At 44.2% G+C, this 20398-nt stretch overlaps 5 protein-coding genes across 5 annotated transcripts; 3 read left to right on the top strand and 2 right to left on the bottom strand.

The window, feature by feature from the left end:
* Positions 1–87: 87 nt before the first annotated feature.
* Positions 88–432, top strand: LOC310870855 (histone H4; the record flags this gene model as incomplete). Its single annotated transcript, XM_083782200.1, has 1 exon — positions 88–432. One exon carries the CDS (start codon positions 88–90, stop codon positions 397–399), a length of 312 nt encoding a protein of 103 aa, XP_083638326.1. The 3' UTR covers positions 400–432.
* A 4823-nt stretch (positions 433–5255) lies between these two features.
* LOC310870024 (histone H2B 1/2-like) lies at positions 5256–5633 on the top strand (the record flags this gene model as incomplete). Its single annotated transcript, XM_083781038.1, has 1 exon — positions 5256–5633. The coding sequence occupies one exon, from the start codon at positions 5256–5258 to the stop codon at positions 5631–5633; it is 378 nt and encodes a 125-aa protein (XP_083637164.1).
* Positions 5634–7184: 1551 nt separating this feature from the next.
* LOC310870150 (histone H2A-like) lies at positions 7185–7766 on the bottom strand (the record flags this gene model as incomplete). The annotated part of the gene is made up of 1 exon (XM_083781227.1): positions 7185–7766. The coding sequence occupies one exon, from the start codon at positions 7764–7766 to the stop codon at positions 7383–7385; it is 384 nt and encodes a 127-aa protein (XP_083637353.1). The 3' UTR covers positions 7185–7382.
* A 5937-nt stretch (positions 7767–13703) lies between these two features.
* On the top strand, positions 13704–14015 carry LOC310871030 (histone H4; the record flags this gene model as incomplete). Its single annotated transcript, XM_083782463.1, has 1 exon — positions 13704–14015. The coding sequence occupies one exon, from the start codon at positions 13704–13706 to the stop codon at positions 14013–14015; it is 312 nt and encodes a 103-aa protein (XP_083638589.1).
* A 1311-nt stretch (positions 14016–15326) lies between these two features.
* On the bottom strand, positions 15327–15710 carry LOC310870519 (histone H2A-like; the record flags this gene model as incomplete). The annotated part of the gene is made up of 1 exon (XM_083781756.1): positions 15327–15710. The coding sequence occupies one exon, from the start codon at positions 15708–15710 to the stop codon at positions 15327–15329; it is 384 nt and encodes a 127-aa protein (XP_083637882.1).
* Between the last annotated feature and the right edge of the window lie 4688 nt (positions 15711–20398).

The following is a 20398-nucleotide window of genomic DNA, read 5'->3' as shown; positions in this document are numbered from 1 at the left end:
TTACGTCCTCAGAACACACATAAAAAAGCAAGGCTCTGAGCTCTCAAGTCATTCAATTTTCTATCTTCAACTACATTACTGCTCAAAATGTCAGGTCGAGGCAAGGGAGGAAAAGGTCTTGGAAAAGGTGGCGCCAAGCGCCATCGCAAGGTTCTTCGTGATAACATCCAGGGAATCACAAAGCCCGCTATCCGCCGTCTGGCTCGCCGTGGCGGAGTGAAGCGTATCTCCGGTCTGATCTACGAGGAGACCCGCGGTGTCCTCAAGGTGTTCCTGGAGAACGTCATCCGTGATGCCGTCACCTACACCGAGCACGCCAAGAGAAAGACCGTGACCGCCATGGATGTTGTCTATGCTCTGAAGAGACAGGGACGCACTCTGTACGGATTCGGAGGTTAATAACGCTGACTTGATCTACCAACAACCCAAAGGCTCTTTTAAGAGCCGCCCACGGTTTCTTTAAAGAGTTTTTTCAGACTATTAATCTTTTAAATGCAGTACCATATATAGCAACTATTTATGAAGTAAAATTGACATTGGCTGATCTATATATTAGTGTATTAACTAGTTTACATTTGGCTGTGACTCTGTTGGTACAGGAATTGCCCCATCAGGTCTATTAATACAATGGTTAAAAATGAAGGCTCGTATGTCTGTTATATTAGTAGAGTCCTGAGTGAGACGTTTGTTCCGTGTTCTGAACAGGCAGCTGACAGGTCGTCAGTTGTGGGTCCTCACAAAGCCATAACGTCAATGCGTTGTGAGAGGTATGCTCGGCTGCTTGCTCACTTGTCATTTGGTAAGCCTATATGCTCGTTTGAATACTGGAAGACTCGCCTCGCCGAGTATTCTTCATCTTTGGCGAGATCACTTCCCCTTTCGGCGACTCCTCGTCACTTTCCGGGTCGAGTTCTGTCTGAGAACTCGACCCGGAAAGTGACGAAGAGTCGCCGAAAGGGGAAGTGATCTCGCCATTGGAGCGCGCATCTAGCTGCTGCATGATGATCATGCACGCTGACCAGCTGCGATGTAAAGAGAAGTTTGCGACCCATGCAGAACACAACGATGAGAGTAGCCAATTTATTTTTTTAACACGCAGCACCTCTCTCTCTCTACGTCTCTTTCTCTCTCGTGTGTGTGCACTGCTGCGCAATGTCACAGACACAGACGCGATCAATATATAAATAACAGGCAAAATCTGTGACTGTGATCATCTCCTCACACACAGCTATGATTGCGAGCCATGCGTGCGCCTCGCATGCAAGCACTGTCTTGCTGCTGTCATGAAGGGGAAAGCAAGTAGTGTAGTGTACACTTCCATTTGTATAAAAATACGTGGTTTTATTTCTCGTTAGTCATAGCCTATTCATGCTGTTGTAGTAGGCTAGCTATTCATTCATTCAGCTAGCCTACTACAACAGTACAGAATGCCTGACGATGCCTAACGAGATGCCTGATTTATTCTTAATGTGTTCGTGAGCGGTCAGGCATTCTGGCATTCAGGCACGTTGTGGGTAGATCAGCCTGCTGGGCGTAGCCTCGAATGCAATATTGATCACTTGGTATGCTAAGTCGGACCTAAGTCCTGTTGTTGTTGTAACGTTCTGAACTTCCTGACTGAATTACATCTGAATAGCAAAGCTAACAACGATGATGATGATGATGGCAAGGACATGTTGAAGATTGCGTCTGAAGTGAATGCTCCAGTGTGGAGATGCTAACTACAATGGGACAGCACACTGCAGCTATTTTTCACTTTCAACTTTTTCACTGAAACAGTGTTTTTGTACATATGACAACTTTTTCAACTTTTTCACTTTAAACTTTTTCACTGAAACAGTGTTTTTGTACATATGACATTTTTTGTCTTTAAATTTTAGATTTTTCTATAGTTTTACTACATTTTTTTTTTTTTAAACACTTATGTTTACCTTTTGTCTATATATTTTGTAAAAACTGTTTCTATATTTAAATAAAATACATTACATTTGACCGTACATTTGACTCTTGTGTTATATTCTTGTGAAATATTCAGTAAGGACAACTGAAATATGTTTAAGGTCATTTAATTGTTAAGAATTTGACCTCTCTGAACAGTTACATTACTGTAGAGTCTGCATCTTGACCTACAGAACCAGTTTAACACATTGACTAGACAGTAAAGACTAATTTATATAGTCTACAAAGAACTATATTTATACCCCGTATAGGCTACTCTGCAATGTTGCCTGGTCTGATTATTATAAGCCACATTGGGCTTATTTTTCTGAAGTTACTTGTAAATAATGGTAGAACGCTTGTGAGCTTGTAGATCGTCTATTCTCAAATAGCCAACATAATATAAATAAGCACATTGTTTAGTGGACGATATATAGGGGACCTGGTAGCCAACATAATATAAATAAGCACATTGTTTAGTGGACGATATATAGGGGACCTGGTAGCCAACATAATATAAATAAGCACATTGTTTAGTGGACGATATATAGGGGACCTGGTTGCTTGTTTCACTCTCACATCCACGATATGGGGCAACCCTGGTTTGTTTTGTTTTTGGATGCACATCGTTAGCACAGTAGCTAGCAGAGGCTGCAGCTGCTGAAAGTGCCCCGGAAAGTGAAGAAAACACAAACACTGAGGGAACTAGTTGTTGTGCCACGAAAAATAGCGAGAGTTATATTATTTATATACAAGCTCACAACGCGTCGCGTCCGGACACGTTGTAGATCAGCCACTTGCAGCTCCAGCTGGTGAAAGTGCCCCGAAACGTGAGCTCGTTGTGAGCTTGTAGATCAGCCTGCGGAAACTTGCAACAGAAAGCTGCTAGAAACGTGACGCACACTCGCCAGAATGTGAAGAAGCGTCGCCCCCGCGGCGAGTTTTCGCCACGTTTCGGCGAGGTTTCGTAACGTTTCGGCGAATCCTCAAGTGAACTCGCCAAATCGCTAAATTCGGCGAGTATTCTTGTTACCGCTCGTTTTGTAGGCTATGTATCTATGGATTTTCATGGGTTTTGTTAGTATTTTCATCTTGTTAGGTCTACACCACACTTGTTGCAGTGCGCTGTAGTGTAGCCTTGGATGTTCACTGACCAAGAAATGTTTGGGGCGTGGATTCCCTAGTACTACTATCTGTAGGCTCTTGATGTGGAGGAATGTGAGTCATATATATATATATATATATGATGTTTATGCAGAGCGGAACAAATTAAATGGCGCGTTTGATATTTTCTACTTTGATAGTATCATAATTATGCAATGTTCTGTCACGTGGTCTAACCTGCATGGATGATGTAAGATGATGTAAGACTCAGGACCATCTGACTGAGGGGACTCCTGCTTGGCATTGGCGTTTTTAGGCCTGGTGATGGTAGGAGGTGGGGTCACTATTTTGAAGGTACAGGTAAAAAATCACACACATGTGAACTGAGTGGTGCAATTCCCCCCCCCCCCCCCCCCTCTCTCTCTCTCTCTCTCTCTCTCTCACTCTCTCTCATTAGAGACACTACCCCTCTCACTGTTTCTGGCGCCCCCTACTGCTATTATTAAGTCACATACTCGTGCTTACACAGACAGACACACACACAAACAAACAAACAGGTACGAGGACATTGCAAGCTGGTTGTAGGAGTGGTTGCACCACTCAAAAATATAGTACAGGTATACAAATCTATCTCTCTGTTTAATAGTGCAGGTAAAAATATCTCTCTCTGTGTTTAAAAGCACAGGTAAAAATCTCTCTCTCTGCCTCTGTTGCCTCGAAAATACAACGGTTTTACGGGACGACTTGTCCCACTTTTGGGGGCGACTTCCCGGGAGATTTTTGGGCGACTTCGTCAGGCTTTGGGGCGACCGTCCTTCGCAGTTTGGGGCGAGCAGTTTTGTATTCTCACTGACCTGTTTGTCATTGATTATAGGTTCAAGTTGAACAAGCAGCCTGTAAAGGACCACTGTCCCTTTCCATTTTAGATTTGATTTGTGTTCTTTTGTGAAATAACCACTTCTCCCCATTTTAAGTAGTATCTCAAACACTGCTTTTAACAATTTTGATACGCAAATAAATATTATTTATATTGTAAAACTATTGTTAAGCTTGTACCATACTTTTGTATCTTTTTTCTGTCCAATCTATTTATTTAGAAAAAATCCCTGTGTGAACAGAGAGGACACTTGTCATACATACCATAACATTCCGTGCTCAATCTAATCACAAATGTCATTCCGGCCAATCACATTTTGCTTTGTTTGTCTGAATGCTGAGCATCTACAAGCTGACAATGCAATATGCAACACATTGAAGCAAATTGGGCCATTTAGGCAGTTTTTGTACAGGGAAATCAGAGCAGAACAAGCAGCCTACAGAGATAAGATTGGTTAACATGTTATCAACGCCAATCGCAGCCATTAAGCTCCAGCCTACATGCAGTAGGTCCGATCGGCCTGATAAGATCGGCATAATAAGTAACCTACTGGGAATTATCTGTTGATTTTCAGAGCCAACTCAGTTCAACTTTCCACATATCAAGAGATGAAGTGCTTAATAATACACACAGACCTCTGCCTGAGTGTAATAGTTGAAGCCACAAACTCAGTGATTCACAGAATAAAGAACGTGCTAATTATTATAGTTTCTGGTTCCTGGTTTCAGCAGGAGGTTTCTGTCAAGTGGGACCAGAGGACATGATGAGACCCACTCAGCTGATCATCATCTTACTTTGGAATGCTCATAATAGTGTTTAACTGGAGAACAATTCATTGTTTTTAATAAATAGACTAGGAATGGGAAGAGCACACACACATACACACTCACACGCATGCACGTACGCACACACAAGCCTGTGTGAGCCTGCCACTGCCAGCTCTCTATTTTGGCTTTATAAGCACAGAAGAGCAGAATTATTATCAATTCATAACAATTCAATTGTTCAATTCAACAATTGTGATATAATATAATGGGAATATTGCCACTGTCTTAATGAACATCTAGATAGACCTTTATCAGTGGGAAATGTGGGGGAAAAAATAGTAGCCTAATACCCAAAATATACTCTAAATGTATATTAACCCCTCACCATGTTGCACGAGCGTGAAAACAGTATGCAGGAACAAAGACAAGACACCACCCTCCTTGTGGCAGGATTAGACCAGCCAATCATATAGTGGGAGTCGCACACTTAAATTGAATAGGCGTGCTATAAATACTGGTGCAACTCGACCACATATCACTTCTTCTCTTCGTTCCACTGAGATAGAAATATGCCTGAAGTAGCAAAGCCAGCGCCCAAGAAGGGCTCCAAGAAGGGCGCCGTCACCAAGACCGCCACGAAGGGCGGCAAGAAGCGCAGAAAGGGAAGGAAGGAGAGCTACGCCATCTACATATACAAGGTTCTGAAGCAGGTTCACCCTGACACTGGTGTCTCTTCCAAGGCCATGGGCATCATGAACTCCTTCGTCAACGACATCTTTGAGCGCATCGCCGGTGAAGCCTCCAAACTGGCTAATTACAACAAGCGCCGCACCATCTCATCCCGGGAGATTCAGACCGCGGTCCGCCTGCTGCTCCCCGGTGAGCTGGCCAAGCACGCGGTGTCTGAAGGCACCAAGGCTGTGACCAAGTACACCAGCTCCAAGTAAACTGTTCTGTCTGCTCTAAACACAACGGTCCTTTTAAGGACCACCCATATTTTCCAAGAAAGGGTATCCAAATACTATAAGCAAATGGCCTTTACATACTCTGTCCGCTAATCCAGTTAGTCCAGGTCAGTCACCTCAGTTAAGTTTTATTTTGGTCAAAGCAAAAACATTACATGTATTTATTTTTTTTGGAGACCAAAAGGGTTTAGGACTTTAGGCTGAAGCCAATGGCTTATTGTGCCTATCGCGGGGGGGGGGGGACATAAAACAGACAGAGAAAAAAGAAACATCAAAACAACCAAACACAAAACAAAACACAGGGAAAAAGTAAAACAGAAAGATACACAGGCGAAGACAGATTAGATCACACAGAATCCAGAGTAGCACATGAGAAGAATGTTATATGATTATTATATAGTTATTATATTACTTTGTCATACTAATATGATTAGTAAAAATACTAGGTTTATAATGTTCTATACTTATCTATAATTTTAGATTTATACATTATTTTAAATGTATTAATTGAGTCGCACTTTTTCAATTCATTGTCTAAGCCGTTCCATAGTTTCACACCGCTTATAGACGCTGATCTGAATAACAATGCTAAGACTAGGCATGTAACTTGTTAATTAAGTGCTCTGCATTATTAATAAGCAACAATTATTGCTGTAAATGGTGATCAACATTATGAACTAAAGAAGCTTCTCATAATGTCGATTTCATATTAGCTCCACTACACTAGCAATCATGTAAAAAAAATATATATATATATACATACATGGCATCATAATCATTGCATAATAGACTTAATTAAATGTCCATCATGGGGCAGTGTGGGTGTCATAACGGCTGCTAGCATGATCTAAAATATTTCTTCATTTCGTTAAAATAGCGTAATTGATGCACTTAAATTGTGCGTTAAGAATATTGGAAATGACTCTCATATAGAAACAGTAAGTGGCTCTTAAAAGAGCCTTTGTGGAGTTTATTCAGTCGAAATGAAGTAGATTTATTTCTTGGCGCAGCACAAATACACAAATACATACACTAGACTAGATTATAACGTGTGTTATAACAGGATTTAGTTTGGAACGTGGAATAGAACTATTGGAATATAGATTCACTCTAAATGTGTATTATCATATATCCCTACCCTAGTCTGTATTTTAGCGGGACAATAGATCTGGCGGGCGGGAGAACATTATGCAGTAACAAAGACAGTGTTAGTCTCCTCCCTCTGTTTAGAGGAGCTTGTGAACATGTAGAATAGATTCCTATTTCTATTGCATTCGTTTCAATGCGTATTAAAAGCCAATGTTATCATCCACGCGAGTTAAGGTGCGAATGTGTGAATACATCTATCACTGTGATTTAAATGCTCATGCTGCTATAGATAGACACAACCTGCATTATGTTATCATCCAAGCATGGCACACGATCAATTGAGCCCACGAATGAGTAAAAAAAACTACACAGCAGTGGAAGGTAATTTCATAAAATTTCACAAATAGATTAATAACGCACTGTGCCGTTAATGTAGACATATGGTCAGTCTGACCAGGTCAGACTGTGACAGGAAACATTTAAAGTATGTCTTTATTGTCTTATGAACTAGGAGGCGTAATAGCGATACCCCTATAAGTGCGCTTACTTTGATGGGGATATTGGAAAAGACTCCCATATAGAAAGAGTGGGTGGCTCTTAAAAGAGCCTTTGTGGGGTTTATTCAGTCGAAATGAAGCAGGTTTATTTCTTGGCAGCCTTCTCGGTCTTCTTGGGCAGAAGAACAGCCTGGATGTTGGGCAGGACACCGCCCTGAGCGATGGTCACTCCACCCAGCAGTTTGTTGAGCTCCTCGTCGTTGCGGACGGCCAGCTGGAGGTGACGGGGGATGATACGACTCTTCTTGTTGTCGCGGGCAGCATTTCCAGCCAACTCCAGGATCTCAGCGGTCAGATACTCGAGAACAGCCGCCAGATAGACCGGGGCGCCGGCACCGACTCTCTGGGCATAGTTGCCTTTACGCAGCAGTCTGTGGACACGACCCACGGGGAACTGAAGCCCGGCACGGGATGAGCGGGTCTTGGCCTTCTGCCTGACCTTTCCTCCAGTTTTTCCTCGTCCGCTCATTTTGAAGTAGGTTAGGTTTATTTCTAGAATAATAAGCACTCGAAGAGATATGCTGGAGTAGAGGCGTGCGAGACCTTTTATATAGTAGACTCTGTGTGGGGCTGTGCGCCCCACCAATCATGGAGACGGATGAGAGCGCGGGCTGAGTGTATAAGTTTCCCACCAATCAACGCTAGTGGTGTGATCAGTTCCTCCCATTCTAAACTCCTCCCAAAGAGGGAGGTTCTTGGCCACACATCTTCAACGACACTGAAAGTGTGTGTGCTGCACTGCTGCCTCTCAGAGCTAGTGAGATAAAATGCAGCAGTTTGCTCCCTTTTTGCTACAAGTTACACGTCAGTACAACTGGTTTACAGAGAGAAATGTTAAGAACCAAACATGTACACATGTAAATAAGATTAAGAAACCTCAGCTGACTGACTGCCTAAGACTATCTTATTCTTGTAAGTAAGCATAATTTTATGTACATAATACATTCAGTGTCACAGCTTGGATTTCAGTGCCTGCATAATAATATTCAAGTGCAAGACACGTTTTAGTTCTAGTCCACAATCATCACTTCTGTGCCAAAAGCACATATAGGCCTACATGTCCAATGTTTGACCACATTCATATTTTGTATGTGAATATGAGTGTTAATTATGCATTAAGACAAGAGATAACACGCATAGATCCTTGTGTGTTGTGAAAGGAAGGGAAGATGATCTTGGCTAAGAAGAATGCAACATTTCGATCAGGACGATCATGAAAAACACAATCTGTGATCTGTATCAATCCCCCCAAAAAAACCTGACCTCATGTAAAATGCTATGTGATTTGTCCAATATTCATCCTGACTTTTTTGCTGTCCCCGTTTACTTTGAAATCACTCACATTGCAGAAATGTATTTTAGCAGATGGATGGCGGTACAAACAAATCAAAGTAAAAAGCATATCTGTTGATAAGTCACATCCACACCGACACACTCAATGGGGACCTCTGATTGATAATCATTGTACACTCATATGTGAGTGAGACGCTCAACAAAGTTGATGTTGGTATGTTGGCTCTTCCTCAGACGAGACGAAGAGCTTCCTTTGACTGAAGAAGGCCTGGATTAAGACCTTTATTGATCCCACTGGGTATCAGCGGTTTAAAAACAATGTTATACTTTATTGAGCTACCGTTAACTTAGTAGTGTATTTATTACTGTTCAATCATGTGGTAGTGCAGGATCCAGTGGTGAGACACTGTTGTGGAGCCTCGACCACAAAATACTTGTTGAACAACGACTTTGGAATAAGGTTGAAAGTTGAAACTGACACAAATCCTCTGGCCTTCAATGAAGGGGTTTGTGTGCTGTTAAACATCACACGCACACACACACACACACACACACACACACACACACACACCAATTGCCCCAATAGTTAGGATAGGAAACATATTAGCAGATCTACAAGCTGACAGTGCAACACATTGAAGCAGATGCAGGCCTACAGGGCATTAAGAGCAGACAGGGTGGAGGAGAACAAGTACAGAGCCAACTCAGTTCCAAGGTTATAATAGTTAACTAAAAAATGAAAAATATAATAAAAAAAACATTTTAGTTAACTGAAACTATTAAAAAATAAAAAATAAATTAAAAAACGAGAACTAAACTGAAACTGTATTGTGTGTCCTCAAAACTAACTGAAATTATAGACAAAATACCCTTAGTTTTTATCAATATGTATATGCCTTTCGGATATTTATAATATAATCCTTCTAAATTCATTAGATTAATTTCCTCATTTCTCCAACAAGTTTTACGGCAGTTTTCAGCACCGTACGGCAGCATGTAGTCACAAATAAACCAAAGTACGAAACTAAAACTAAGCATTTTCACCTACATAAAAACTAGCGAACCCGCTCTAAAAACTAACTGAATTAGAAAAAAATATGTCAAAACTAAACTATAATGAAAAAACCAAAACTATTATAACCTTGCTCAGTTCAACCTTCCAAATATAGAGGTTAAGAAGACAGTAGCCTCTGACTGAATGTAATAGTTAATTGGAGCCACAAACTGGCAATCAAATGTTAAAGTGTATTGGGAAACATCATTGCATAACTATGAATTTGGATGTTTCTTACAATTCCAGACAAGAGTACCACTCTGTATATTAAAAATTACACCCAGGTGTAATGATGATGTAAAACAAACGGTGACAAAACAAACATTACCTTTATTGTCAATGGCGTTTTAAAAACTAACTATCCCTTCATTGTCAATACATAGCGTTTTTAAAACAAACATTGAACTAAAAACAAACATTAATTATCCCTTCATTGTCAATACAAGGCGTTTTTAAAAACAAAACAACTATCAAAACAACAATAGAAAACAGTATCTATTACTTCTGGTAAAGCTTGTACACTCTCTGGATGAATGAAATGTGGTGCCAATAAAGAACATGTTTTTTAATTAATTTTTTTATCCCACGATTTTGTAACCCAGTGCCAATTATCTAATGTAATCTGGGCGCTACACTTCCTCTGCCAACCTGGGGGCAGCGGACTGACCTCATGCCTCGTTCTATGCATGAGGAGTCCAAGCTGCTTCTTTTCACCTGACAGAGGGGAATTTCCCCGGCCGGACGTAGCGCGTGGAAGGGACACGTTATTCCGACCAGTTCCTTTCCCCTCCATCAGGCGCCCCGGCTGGCCGGGGAGGTAGTTTTAGAGACCAGGATTACGGCATGTTTTTGTGAGGGTATCTACCCTAGGGGACACGGGGAGAACATACAAACTCCACACAGAAAGGCCCTATCGCCAACCCCCGCCTCGGGTATGGACACTGATGACGCGGAGGAGGGAACACGCCGCCAGTGCCCACAGCGTCCCCAGCGGGAATCAAACCCAGGACCTTCTAGCTGTGAGGCGACAGCACTACCAACTGTGCCACCGTGCCCCTAAGAACATGTTAATTAATGTAGTAGTTAATCCGGTTCCTGGTTTCAGCAGGCCGGTTTCTGTCAGGTGGGACCTGAGGCCTGGACATGAGACCCACTCAGTTTATCATTATCTTACGTTGCAATATTCAGAATACAGTTCCCTGTATAGTTAGGTAAAGTTAGCTTAAGTTGTGGCAAATGAATATGCAGATATAGATATACCTTTATCATGGGGAAATGTGGGTGTCATAGCAGCAACAGCAGTCATAAAGGAGGATCAATGCAAAATCAAACCAAAACACAAAAAGGGGCTTTAAAATTATACATTTACCATACATATTTAGCCCCTCCCAATGTTACAGGGACAATAGAGCACACGAGCGGGAAAACATAATACAGAAAACATTTGATTTGTCCAATATTCATCCTGACCTTTTTGCTGTCCCGTTTACTTTCAAATCACTCACATTGCAATGAATGCATATTTTATTTTCGTGTCCCGACCAATTGACCCATCCCACATGGGACCCTACCCCCTTAGATAGCATTTCTGCAGACTTATAGCATGTTATGTAGACAGCACTATAATTGCATTGTATATAGTCATAGCACGCCATAGTACATATGTATAGCATAGAGTAGTATATATGTATAGTTTATATGTATAGTTTCATTATATAGATAATCCACTGTTACTTTCTTAGATTACGCATGTTTCCATCTCGAAAGTGATGGAAAAATAGTCTATGAACAGGTTGAAAAGTATCTTGCCACTAATAAATTGTTGTACGAGTTCCAATCTGGTTTCAGAACATCCCACTCCACTGACACATGCCTCCTCTATTTGAGCGACCACATCAAACACGAGGTGGACGCTGGAAAATACTGCGGCATGGTCATGCTGGACCTCCAAAAGGCTTTTGACACCGTGAACCACTTCATACTGGTTAACAAGCTTAAAGCTATTGGTTTTGATAGCACATCAGTGAGCTGGATGCAATCCTACCTGGAGGGGAGAGAACAGATGGTGGAGGTGAACGGAACACTGTCCCCTCCCCTCCCAGTGAGCTGTGGCGTCCCACAAGGAAGCATACTAGGGCCTTTACTGTTCCTAATATATGTTAACGACATGACTTCAGCTTGTGACTGCAGCTTGTTCCTGTTCGCAGATGACTCAGCACTGCTGGTCTCGGACAGGAACAAACTGCAGGTTGAAAAGACCCTCAGCTCTGAACTCGGTAGAATCTGCACCTGGCTCGCTGATAACAAACTATCCTTACACCTGGGAAAAACTGAATCCATCCTCTTCGGATCAAATAGTAATCTCAGCAAGGCAGATGGCTTCTTGGTTAGAGTGGGTGACAATATTATCACACGAAAAGATCAAATTACCTACCTAGGTTCCATCCTGGAGGCCAATCTTTCCGGTGATAAGATGGCCACCAACGTAATCAAAAAAGTCAATCAAAGAACAAGATTCCTTTACAGGATCTCCTCACTGGTCAGCAAAAACACCTTGAAGACCTTAACAGGAGCCCTCGTACAAGGTTTCTTTGACTATGCATCCACCTCTTGGTACCACAGCACCTCAAAGGCCCTTAAAACAAGGCTCCAGACCTCCCAAAACAAACTGGTCAGGCTCCTACTTGGCCTCACCCCCCGAACCCACCTCACCCCTGCCCACTTTGACTGGCTGGGATGGCTTAGGGTCGACGACAGAGTACAGCATCTTGCAATGGGTCTGGTCCACAAGATTCGATACACCACCAAGATACCCATGTACCTGTCTAAATACTTCCTTAATGTAAACGAAGTCCACACCCACAACACCAGAGGGAGTGCAACAAACCATGTACAACCCAGATTCGGCACAAACAAGGGACTAAATTCTTTTCGCTCCTATGCCACCAAAATGTGGAACGCCCTACCAACAGTCATTAAGACATGTGAATCCCTTGACTCCTTCAAAACCGCTCTCAAAGGGCACCTACGGATGGCTGCAATTCGAAACTGGCCTCTGTAAAATCTGAATCCCCCCCCCCCACCCCATTTCCCCTCACTGTATATATATCTTTTCCCTTTTTGCTTCCTATATGATGAATTCCTGTTCTGTTCTTTAGCTACATAGAAGTGTCTATTTGTATGTCTCTAAATGTTTTGATGAATTGAACAATGTGGACCCTGTTGTAAACAAGTGTAATGCTTAATTGGGTCGTCCACTCACAGTTAACAGTCTTTGTATTGAGTTTGTGCTTAAAATGTACTGTAAATTCTACAAACTGTTAATAAATATTTCAATCAATCAATCAATCAATCATGATAAATGCTTTTATGTGATGTATTCCCAGGCATTTCTCCTCACACCTAATTTTGCTAAACCATGAATCAGTTTGGTTCAAATCAACATTGAATAGTGGACAATGACGAATGACATATAGTTCCAAATCATAAAGGCCTACAATACATTATACATTATCGAGAGTACAGCATAGGAGAATAAGCCATGAAGTCACGGAATGTTATTTATGCCTTACAAGGGTTTTTACAAATGTTTACATATAAATTATTGTATTAGTCACTTGCATGATAATATTATTTAATATTTAATAATAATATCTCAAATTTAGGTAGCGCTTTTCTGAGTAGTGAGTACCCAAATACACTTTACACATGAGGGGCAAGAAGAAGCAACATGTAAAGTCAACTTTATTAGGGAGTTAAAAAGAAGAATAATGCCAAGGAATAAAACCAATAAAAACAGGGAAAGCAATATTGGAGTGGCAAAAATATTGACAAAAAATAACAGCAATTATATGATTATAGAGTTGAATAGCAATTACTGTAAAAACAAATGGGTGAGGAGTATGTGTGTGTGGGTGGGGGGAGGGTGCACATTGGCAACGCCCACGCAGCTCTCTCTGTGCCTGTCCTCCCTTACGTCCTCAGAACACACATAAAAAGGCAAGGCTCTGAGCTTTCAAATCATTCACTTTTATAACTTCAAGTACACTAATACTCAAAATGTCAGGTCGAGGCAAGGGAGGAAAAGGTCTTGGAAAAGGAGGCGCCAAGCGTCATCGCAAGGTTCTTCGTGATAACATCCAGGGAATCACTAAGCCCGCCATCCGCCGTCTGGCTCGCCGTGGCGGAGTGAAGCGTATCTCCGGTCTGATCTACGAGGAGACCCGCGGTGTCCTCAAGGTGTTCCTGGAGAACGTCATCCGTGATGCCGTCACCTACACCGAGCACGCCAAGAGAAAGACTGTGACCGCCATGGATGTTGTCTATGCTCTGAAGAGACAGGGACGCACTCTGTACGGATTCGGAGGTTAATATCTATCTACCAGATCTACCAACGCTGACTTGATCTACCAACAACCCAAAGGCTCTTTTAAGAGCCGCCCACGTTTTCTCTACAGAGTTCATTCCCTTATTGCATAAGGCCTTGTGCATTCCCTGCAGTGAAATTGACTACCAGATGTAGTCCTTATAAGACATCCTGTCTGTTTGTACTATACTAGGTCATATTCACACCAACTACCCACAACCCAATTAATGTCACATACTTACACGCACGTTTAGTGCTCATCACTCCTCACAGCTATGGTTCAGACTGTTTCAGCGACATGGGTCGTAGAAATATAATTTCGGATGAATGGCTGCATTTGGTGTTCTGACTACTGGAATAGTACTATTGCAATATAGATTTACTCATTGACTCTACCCTAGTAAATATTTTAGCTGGGCAATAGAGCAGGCTGGCAGGAGAACAGAAAATTATGCAGAATCAAAGTCATAAGCAGCCATTTCAAATAATTGTATAGATTTTTCCACAATTTTACAAAATATCACAGTAGGCCTACAAAGAATATCCAAGGCTTGACATTACATCAGATAAAGATAACATCGAGGTTACACACAGTGCTGCATCTGTTACATGTTGCACCGAGTTTTCAAAATACATTTCACAAATACATACACTAGACTAGATTATAACGTGTGTTATAACAGGATTTAGTTTGGAACGTGGAATAGAACTATTGGAATATAGATTCACTCTAAATGTGTATAACATATATCCCTACCCTAGTCTGTATTTTAGCGGGACAATAGATCTGGCGGGCGGGAGAACATTATGCAGTAACAAAGACAGTGTTAGTCTCCTCCCTCTGTTTAGAGGAGCTTGTGAACATGTAGAATAGATTCCTATTTCTATTGCATTCGTTTCAATGCGTATTAAAAGCCAATGTTATCATCCACGAGAGTTAAGGTGCGAATTTGTGAATACATCTATCATTGTGATTCAAATCCTCATGCTGCCATAGATAGACACAAACTGCATTATGTTATCATCCAAGCATGGCACACAGGATCAATTGAGCAAAAAACTACACAGCAGTGTAAGGTAATTTCATAAAAATTCACAAATAGATTAATAACGCACTGTGCCGTTAATGTAGACATATGGTCAGTCTGTGACAGGAAACATTTAAAGTATGTCTTATGAACTAGGAGGCGTAATAGCGATACCCTTATAAAGTGCGCTTACTTTGATGGGGATATTGGAAAAGACTCTCATATAGAAATTGTGGGTGGCTCTTAAAAGAGCCTTTGTGGGGTTTATTCAGTCGAAATGAAGCAGGTTTATTTCTTGGCAGCTTTCTCGGTCTTCTTGGGCAGCAGAACAGCCTGGATGTTGGGCAGCACACCGCCCTGAGCGATGGTCACTCCACCCAGCAGTTTGTTGAGCTCCTCGTCGTTGCGGACGGCCAGCTGGAGGTGACGGGGGATGATACGACTCTTCTTGTTGTCGCGGGCAGCATTTCCAGCCAACTCCAGGATCTCAGCGGTTAGATACTCGAGAACAGCCGCCAGATAGACCGGGGCGCCGGCACCGACTCTCTGGGCATAGTTGCCTTTACGCAGCAGTCTGTGGACACGACCCACGGGGAACTGAAGCCCGGCACGGGATGAGCGGGTCTTGGCCTTCTGCCTGACCTTTCCTCCAGTTTTTCCTCGTCCGCTCATTTTGAAGTAGGTTAGGTTTATTTCTAGAATAATAAGCACTCGAAGAGATATGCTGGAGTAGAGGCGTGCGAGACCTTTTATATAGTAGACTCTGTGTGGGGCTGTGCGCCCCACCAATCATGGAGACGGATGAGAGCGCGGGCTGAGTGTGTATGAGTTTCCCACCAATCACTGTTAGTGGTGTGATCGGTTCCTCCCAGTCTAAACTCTGACTCCTCCCAAAGAGAGCGGTTAACATAATCATGTGTAGATTATACTAAACTCGTAATTGTATTAGACCCAATATTTGGGTCCATCAGGCCTTCATCATATCAGGCTTTTCATGCCATCCGCACAATTTACTCCAGGTACAAATGGCTGAATTAACATTAGCTCCATCTCGGAAAGTGATGGAAAAAATTGTCTATGAACAGGTTGAAAAGTATTTTGCCACAAAAAAAATGTATATGTACGAATTTCAATCCGGCTTCAGAACATCCTGCTTTATTTGGTCGTCCACTCACAGTTAACCGTTTTTGGTATTGAGTTGTGTTTGTACTGTAATTCTGCAAACTGTTAATAAATATATCAATCAATCAAACAAACATTGAGGATTTTACCTGTTGATTAGACAAGATTAAAATAAAGTAATTTGATACTCAAATTATTTCAGACTAGATTAAAAATAACTAAATTGTTGTTTGTTTGGAGAACCGAAATCCTGGCTTCTCTTTGAGAAGCCACTGGTAGGCACATTGATTACATTTACGCCAAAACACTTGAATGGTTAAGGCCATGGCTTGAATCATTGACGTAAAAGGTAAGGAAAGGTACTATGTTTACCCAGGGTAACTGGACTAAGGAAAGGAAAGGTACTATGTTTACCCAGGGTAACTGGACTAAGAAAGGAAAGGTACTATGTTTACACAGGGTAACTGGACTAAGAAAGGAAAGGTACTATGTTTACCCAGGGTAACTGGACTAAGGAAAGGAAAGGTACTATGTTTACCCAGGGTAACTGGACTAAGAAAGGAAAGGTACTATGTTTACCCAGGGTAACTGGACTAAGAAAGGAAAGGTACTATGTTTACCCAGGGTAACTGGACTAAGAAAGGAAAGGTACTATGTTTACCCAGGGTAACTGGACTAAGGAAAGGAAAGGTACTATGTTTACCCAGGGTAACTGGACTAAGCTCAAGAACTTGTTTACAGCCAGGCCCAACGTAGGACACCCAAGATCACCCAACGTAGGACAAGATCACCTATTTTTGGTAAATGTTGTGACACAATATATGCCCAAATGGACAGACATGGAAGTGTTTTGCATATCAGATAATGTCAAACAGTAATGCATAAACAGCAAGACTTTTAAACTACAGCATGTGATACCAATAGACATACCAATACAACATTACTTTGATGAAATCACGAATGAAACTCACTCACAATTAATGTCTAGGAGTGTTGAGGGTATTTCAACATTAATAATTTAATTTGTGAGAAGGGTGCTTTTGGTTTGGTCTAAATGTGATCAGAAATAATAATTACTATAACTGTATAGTAATTATACAGTTATGCCTCCCCTCCCCCACCCTGTAGGGGAGGGGAGGCATAAATGGAGTTGGAACAACTGATGTTCAGGAGGAGGAGAAACGCGCATTGGCCCTGCCCTTAATGCCACTCTCCGCCCTCCACGTCAATCTACCTGCCCCCATTTATACCTGCCCAGTACCACCCAGAATCCTCCATGCTTCGCCTGCCTCGCTGCGTCGCACACCAGCCGCCTCCCTACAGGCTTCTCGCAATTTTTATTACCACCTTTTCCTCACTCACCGTTCGTCCACGGAACCAGCATTCTACCTCCTTCGCGTAGACACGTTCGCTGCGGGATACACAGACAGATGGCCTCCCCAACCTCAAAACCGGCACACCGTGACGACACGGGACCTTCGCCGATCAGACGACATCACCTACAGCCCAAGCGTCACGCCGTTCGAGCCAAAACAGAACGATCCATCCGCCTCCCCGTCACTACAACCCACAAAGCTAAGTTTCATTCAACCGTCCGTCCTTTCATTAAGCCACAGCGTAGCCCAGGGCTTTCCATTCATGCCCAAGCTCACACTACGCGCAGCCCGTCACGTCATCACTCCGTGACAGCCACAACCAGAAGCAGTTCCTGCTGAAACCACACGGGGCCGCTGAAGTCCAGCTAACTGACTGCACTCAGCCTCGGGCTTCCACGCAGCCTTCTTTAACGTTAACGGTTCACACTCTCACAGTGCTTATCCCTGCAGCCAAGCTTCCTTATGTCGTGCGTATCATACCGTATGGACATAACCCTTGCTTGCCATTCACCCAGTTCAGACAGCCATGCTCCCAGCCTCCCATCCCCAGCCATTCAGCCTTCCATTCAGCCAGCCATGCTCCCAGCGCCCCTCACAGACCCCAGCCACCCCTTCAGCCTTTTATTCAGCACCAGATGTGCACTTTACGTAGCCCTAGCACTTCTTAGTACACATGTATATCGTTTAATATAATATAGCATAGCACGCATCGTTGACATAGATACTCCACTGCTACGTTCTTAGGTTATACATGAACCACTACTTTTATATATGCGATGTACGACATGCCTGTTCCTGCTTAAACGTAAGTTGCTCTGGGTCAAGAGTGTCTGCTAAATAGCATTTTGTAGGCCTACTTTGTTTTCAGCTAGTGACTAGTCGGTCAGCCAGCCAGGATCCCAGCCTCTCATCCCCAGCCACTCTTTCAGCCATTCAGCCAGCCACGCCCCCAGCGCCTCTCTCAGGCCCCAGGCTTCATTCAGCTAGCCACGCTCCCATCGCCTCTCTCAGGCCCCAGGCTTCATTCAGCTAGCCACGCCCCCAGCGCCTCTCTCAGGCCCCAGGCTTCATTCAGCTAGCCACGCCCCAGCGCCTCTCTCAGGCCCCAGGCTTCATTCAGCTAGCCACGCTCCCATCGCCTCTCTCAGGCCCCAGGCTTCATTCAGCTAGCCACGCCCCCAGCGCCTCTCTCAGGCCCCAGGCTTCATTCAGCTAGCCACGCCCCCAGCGCCTCTCTCAGGCCCCAGGCTTCATTCAGCTAGCCACACCCCCAGCGCCTCTCTCAGGCCCCAGGCTTCATTCAGCTAGCCACGCCCCCAGCGCCTCTCTCAGGCCCCAGGCTTCATTCAGCTAGCCATGCCCCCAGCGCCTCTCTCAGGCCCCAGGCTTCATTCAGCCATTCATTCAGCCAGCCACGCTCCCACCGTCCCTCTCAGGCCCCAGCCATTCCTTCAGCCATTCTTTCAGCCAGCCACGCTCCCAGTGCCTCTCTCAGGCCCCAGCCTTCTTTCAGCCATTCATTCAGCACCAGGATTGTTTTTATGTAGCCTAGCACTTCATAGTATACTTTGTTTATCGTATACTATAATATAGTATAGTACGCATAGTTGACATAGATACTCCACTGTTAGGTTCTTAGTTTATACTTGTTTCACGATAACTACTTTGTATTTGTGACGTATGACATGCCCCCCCTCCCCCGTCCCCTCCCTCTCTCCTATCCCCCCCTCCCTCTCTCCCATCCCCCGTCCCCCCGTCCCGTCCCCCCACTCTCTGCCCGCCTCCGCCGAGGCTCCGCCCGCCTTCCTCATGGCTTCTCCTGCCGAGGCTCCGCCCACCCTCCCTCGGCCTCTCATGCCTTCCCACAGGCCTCACCCGCCTACCCTCCCTTCCTGGCCCCCCCTCCCCAGGCTCCGCCCACCTTTCCCTCGGCCTCTCTTGCCTTCCCACAGGCCTCACCCGCCTACCCTCCCCTCCCGGCCCCCCTCCCCAGGCTCTGCCCACCTTTCCCTCGGCCTCTCTTGCCTTCCCACAGGCCTCACCCGCCTACCCTCCCCTCCCGGCCCCCCTCCCCAGGCTCTGCCCACCTTTCCCTCGGCCTCTCTTGCCTTCCCACAGGCCTCACCCGCCTACCCTCCCCTCCTGGCCACCTACCACCCTACGCTGGATCTCCCCAGCGTTCACTCCACGCTGCCACCCCCCAGCGTCCTTTCCGACCCCTCCTACCCTCTCCCCCCCTCCTCCCAATTTTTCTCTCTCCACAGCAACCCCAGCGGTCTTCCCGCCCAACTCCCCTCCGCCCCTCCTACCCCCCCCCCCGTCCCCTCCCTCTCTCCTATCCCCCCTCTCCTATCCCCCCTCCCTCTCTCCTATCCCCCCTCCCTCTCTCCTATCCCCCCTCTCCCGTCCCCCCATCCCCTCCCAGCCACCTCGCCACCGTGGTATCCCTTTTCATAATAGTCCATATTCGTAATATTCCATGTCAAATGTTTGGTCACCGTGCCAGGACAAATGTGCCTTGTTATCAGTCCATTTCCGCAATATTCCACGTCAAATGTTTTGGTCACCGTGCTAGGACAAATGTGCCTTGTTATTAGTCCATATTTGCAATATTTGTCTTTTGTCATTTACAGATGATCCGCTGCCCGCCGCCTCACTCCCCTCTCTCCCTTCCTCGTACCCTCCCCGTCCCCCCCTCCCTCTCTCCACGGCCAGACCAGGGCCGCTCCGAGAGTGCCTGCCCCAGGAGATCCAGCTAGACCACTTCCCCCACGCTCGATCCACCTTCCTCCCGACCCACTCCCACCCCCAGTTCTAGACCTTGCTTGTTTTTGTTTTTTTTGGGGACCTAGAATACAAACT

This window comes from Protomyctophum parallelum, assembly GCF_964188405.1.
Source record: "Protomyctophum parallelum genome assembly, chromosome: 14".
Lineage (NCBI taxonomy): Eukaryota > Metazoa > Chordata > Actinopteri > Myctophiformes > Myctophidae > Protomyctophum > Protomyctophum parallelum.
Note: the sequence above shows the minus strand (reverse complement) of the source record. Positions and strands in the feature narration are given on the sequence as shown.